Source organism: Gobio gobio, assembly GCF_949357685.1.
Source record: "Gobio gobio genome assembly, chromosome: 10".
Lineage (NCBI taxonomy): Eukaryota > Metazoa > Chordata > Actinopteri > Cypriniformes > Gobionidae > Gobio > Gobio gobio.
Window position 1 is genome coordinate 57,622,405 of NC_137116.1, and position 5,000 is coordinate 57,627,404.

General features: G+C 42.6%; 1 protein-coding gene across 5 annotated transcripts in view; it reads left to right on the plus strand.

Annotated features, from left to right (window-relative positions):
- Positions 1–5,000, plus strand: part of abtb1 (ankyrin repeat and BTB (POZ) domain containing 1) — a 44,438-nt gene that overhangs the window by 12,724 nt on the left and 26,714 nt on the right. For all 5 annotated transcript variants that reach the window (XM_079826524.1, XM_079826523.1, XM_079826522.1 and 2 more), the window contains 2 exons: positions 926–971; positions 1,055–1,171. In XM_079826524.1, the coding sequence (XP_079682650.1) occupies positions 926–971; positions 1,055–1,171 (163 nt within the window). The remainder of the gene's footprint in view (positions 1–925; positions 972–1,054; positions 1,172–5,000) is intronic.

Consider the following 5,000-nt stretch of genomic DNA (forward strand, 5'->3'; position numbering starts at 1 on the left):
TTCCGATTTAGTTTTAACTCTACGGTGGCCGATTTAGTCCAAGATTAACATGGCTTCCAGCTCGACCTCGTCCACATTCGTCACGGAGCCATCGAGTGTTAAAACGCCAAAGGCCAAGCTTGAATTTACGGGAATGTCCCTCTTTGGCTAATGTACTTTCAAGATGGAGGATCAACATGGCGACCCGCATTCAAACCCTCACCCGTATGTGTTTACAATGGCATATTATAAACTTACCAGAATACTTTAATTTTAATTTAATTTTTAACAGGCGGTTTAATGTGTGCACACTTCTGCGGGAATGAGTAAAATTATGCACAATCCCACGTCTAAATGCAAGCCCTGTAACAGCAGTAATATTCATCCGATGAAGCGAGTGAGTGAGTGGAGGCGGGTTTGTGTGTCACTCGCTGTCGGAGAGAGAGAGAGAGAGAGAGAGAGAAAGAGAGATGAGAAAGAGACGCTGGTATCGTGTATCTATGGAAAATGAATATTGGAAGTGTTTCAGATATTTCAGTATCAATATGTATTGACACTACATCATTGCACTTAGTTTATTTCAGATGCCCTTTTAAAAGACAATTGGAAAATTTATGTTATATATATAATGTCAACCCGCCAAAACTAACACTGGCCTGTAGTATGTGAGATCATGTCAAAGGTGTTCTAATGCGTACTTTACCAGCACGCACACACTCTTTCACACTAGTATATGAAAATTGGGAAGTGTAATTTCCCTGACTAATAAGTTGTGCCACTTTCTTATCATTTAGGATTAAACATGAAAGTGTATGTTCATAGTGTTTTTCAGAAAGTGTTAATGCTGCTGCTTTAATTATCTTCTCCCCGGGGTTGTGTTAAATTAAGAAGCTCTCTTATAATCTTTTACTTCATGATCCTAATGTGTCGATGTCCTGTTTTTCAGGTCAATCCTGCTGCCTTTGGTGCGATCATGCAGTATTTCTACACTGGTGAGCGTCAGACCAAGAGTTCGTTGTGTTCGCAATCTTCTGCCAGACACTATTGTTCCTCACCATGTGCTGTTTCCCCCCAGGTCGTTTGGATATAGATGTAAATTACGTAGAGGACTGCAAGCGTTTGGCGAAGCAGTGCAAGATCAGCGAGCTGATTGAGGAGCTGGAAGTGAAGTGCAAACAGGTTTATGAGTTCGGTGAGGAACCAGTCTGCTCTACACAACAGTGAAACTAAAGCTCATTTGAAACCTGTATTTCTGTATTTATTTATTTATTTGGATGGGACAATGCATATTGATGAACGTACAATATAAATTTAGCACAAAGCTAATTTCCATCCGTAGTCCCAGACATGGATAAACAAACAAAAACAAAAGAACAAAACAAACATAATACCAAAATGTCAATGCATAGATAAAATACTTGTTATAATAATTATTTCAGATATTTAAAAAGAAAACTATTCCTATGCAAAGTCATCCTAAAGTGCTTATTACAAATATACCGATTTTATTAAAGTGCCAGTGCTTCTTAGATTAGATTAGATTAGATTAGATTAGATTCAACTTTATTGTCATTACACAAGTACAAGTACAAGGCAACGAAATGCAGTTTAGGTCTAACCAGAAGTGCAATAGCAGCAAGTGCAGGATATACAATGGATGCGTAAGTGCAGGACATGGATATGTACTGAATATGTATAAATATGTATAAATAGAGAGACGTTATTACTATAAACAGAACTGAATTTACAGGTGAATATGTACAGTGAATAAATATACAGATGGCTATTACTATAAACAGAATTTTACAGATAGAGGTATACAATAATATGTTAGGCTAATATGAGGAATATGGCAGTGGATTAAGGTAGTGCAATAAATTATGGACAGAGCTATCCGGAAAAAAAAAAGTGTAAAGTGCAGTGGAAAGTGGTTGCATATTACAGTTAGAAGTACAGTGCAAAATGCAAATGTAAACATTGGTACTATAAATACAGTCGGCAGTGCAAATGAGCATAATCCAGTTAAGATATGGCAGTGCAAGATGCATATGTAAACAGTTGTTACTGTGATAAACAGTCGGTAGTGCAAATAACAAAGTGAAGGAAGATGTGAGGTAGGAGAGTTAGCAGTTTATGAGGGAAGTGGATCAACGGGGGTTTGAGTTCAATAAAGAGACAGCTCTGGGGAAAAAACTGTTCTTTAGTCTGCTGGTCCTGGTCCGGTGGATCCTGAAACGCCTGCCGGAGGGCAGGAGAGAAAACAGTCTGTGGGCTGGGTGAGAGGAGTCCTTGAGGATGCTGGAGCTCGATGCAGACAGCGTTTCCTCTGGATGTGTTCGATGGCAGGCAGTGGAGTCCCTGTGATGCGCTGGGCAGTTTTCACCACCCGCTGCAGTGCCTTGCGCTCCGCAACAGAGCAGCTCCCATACCACACTGCCACACAGTTGGTCAGGATGCTTTCTATTGCGCATCGATAGAAGTTCACCAGGATAGCCGAGGAGAGCTGATTCTTCCTCAGTGTCCTCAGGAAGAAGAGGCGCTGGTGAGCCTTCTTGACCAGGCTGGAGGTGTTGGTCGTCCACGACATGTCCGCCGAGATGTGGATCCCCAGGAACTTGAAACTGGAGACACGCTCAACAGCCATTCCATTGATGTGGATGGTGTCGTGTGTGCCTCTTGACTCTTTCCTGAAGTCCACGATGAGCTCCTTCGTTTTGGTGGTGTTGAGGAGCAGGTTATTATCAGCGCACCATGTGGCCAGATGCTGGATCTCCTCCCTATAGGCAGTCTCATCGTTGTTGCTGATGAGACCAATCACCGTAGTGTCGTCTGCAAACTTGACGATAGAATTAGATCCATACACAGGCTTGCAGTCGGCGGTGAAGAGGGAGTAGAGAAACGGGCTTAGCACACAGCCCTGTGGTACACCAGTGTTAAGAGTGATGGATGTGGAGCAGGTGAATCCTGATCGAACATTCTGGGGTCTGTCAGTTAGGAAGTCCAAAATCCAGTTACACATTGAAGTGTTGATGCCCAGGTCTCCAAGTTTGGCTATTAACTTGGTTGGGATGACAGTGTTGAATGCGGAGCTGAAGTCAACAAACAGCATGCGTGCATACGTGTTCTTATGGTCCAGATGGGTGAGCACAGAGTGCAGTGCCATGGAAACGGCATCCTCTGTGCTCCTATTACTGCGGTAGGCAAACTGGTGTGAGTCCAATGTGGATGGTAGAGAGTCTTTTAGGTGTTCCAGGACCAGCCGCTCAAACCACTTCATGACGATGGGTGTGAGTGCTACAGGGCGGTAGTCATTAGGGCACCTCGGGCTAGAGTGTTTCGGCACTGGCACAATGGAAGTGCGTTTAAAGCATGTCGGTAGAGACAGGTTGAAAATGTCTGTAAAAACCCCAGCGAGCTGCTCCGCACATGCCCTGAGAACACGACCAGGGATGTTGTCTGGTCCAGCAGCCTTGTGCGCGCTGATCCGGCTCAGTGCCTTGCAGACATCTGTGGTGGAGAGTGTGATTGGTGGGTGGTCAGCTGAGGGTTTGAGCTTGGTGGCAGTTTCTCTGTTGTCTCTTTCAAAACGAGCATAAAAGTAATTTTGCTCGTTCAGGAAGTTGACATCAGTGGCTGCGGGGGTGGAGTGGGGGGGTTTGTAGTTACTGATGGCCTGGATGCCCTGCCACATGCGTCGAGGGTCAGAGTTGGAAAAGTGACCCTCAATCTTTAGCTTGTAGCAGTGCTTGGCCTTTTTGATGCCCCTCTTCAGGTTAGCTCTGGATGTACTGTAGGCTTGTGCATCACCTGATCTGAAGGCAGTATTGCGTGACTTACCTAATGTTCTCAGTTTTGGTTGTTAATCAGCCATCTCTTAAGCTGTTTCTTAAATGAATTAAAAGTGGGGCTTCCTCTAATTAACGTTAGTAAAGTATTCCCACTTGTAAATGAAAGACTCTATTGGAGAGTCAAGCTGTCATTTTGAAAGAGAATATTAGCTTCACAGCATTGAAGCCACACTAACATTTAAAAGTTTAGAGATGGTAAGAATTTTTAATGTCTCTTTAAAGTCTCTTATGCTCACCAAGCCATTTATTTGATCAAAAATACAATGCAATATTGTGAAATATTATAATAAAATGTAATGTATTCCTGTGATCAAGGCTGAATTTTCAGCATCATTACTCCAGTCTTCAGTGTCACATGATCCTTCAAAAATCATCCTCATATGAGGATTTGAGCTCAAGAAACGTTTATTTTTATAATCAGTGTTGAAAACTGTTGTGCTGCTTCATCTTTTTGTGGAAACTTTTATGAATAGAAAGTTCAAAAGAACCGCTTTTTTAAATCTTTTAACCCTTAAAGACCTAGACAGCCGCCCGCGGCTAAAAATAACTATCGTTCTAAAATGTTTAATGACTTTTAAACCGCTAATCCAATCTGTATGCTGTAAAATGCACCGTAAAGAGGAGAATCTCAGCTTTTCAGAAGTATCACATATAGGTCTGTCGCCATAGTCAATAAATAAATTAATCGCACGATAAAAAAAATTAGCTTAATCATTTTTCCTGCCGCGATAATTTCCAGCGTCCGTTTTTATATCCATTTTTGCCAAGCGTTACATTATATGATCACGCTCTTATTCATGTAAATGCTTCTAAGTGCGACAAGACACAAGAGAACGCACTGTATGTCAATGGTGTGTGTGTGTGTGTGTGTGTGTGTGTGTGTGTGTGTGTGTGTGTGTGTGTGTGTGTGTGTGTGTGTGTGTGTGTGTGTGTGTGTGTGTGTGTGTGTGTGTGTGTGTGTGTGTGTGTGTGTGTGTGTGTGTGTGTGTGTGTGTGTGTGTGTGTGTGTGTGTGTGTGTGTGTGTGTGTGTGTGTGTGTGTGTGTGTGTGTGTGTGTGTGTGTGTGTGTGTGTGTGTGTCCTGTCTGTGTGGCTGCGTCTTATGTCAGATAATCGAGGGACACTGACACACCCACACACACACACACACACACACACACACACTGTGATAATA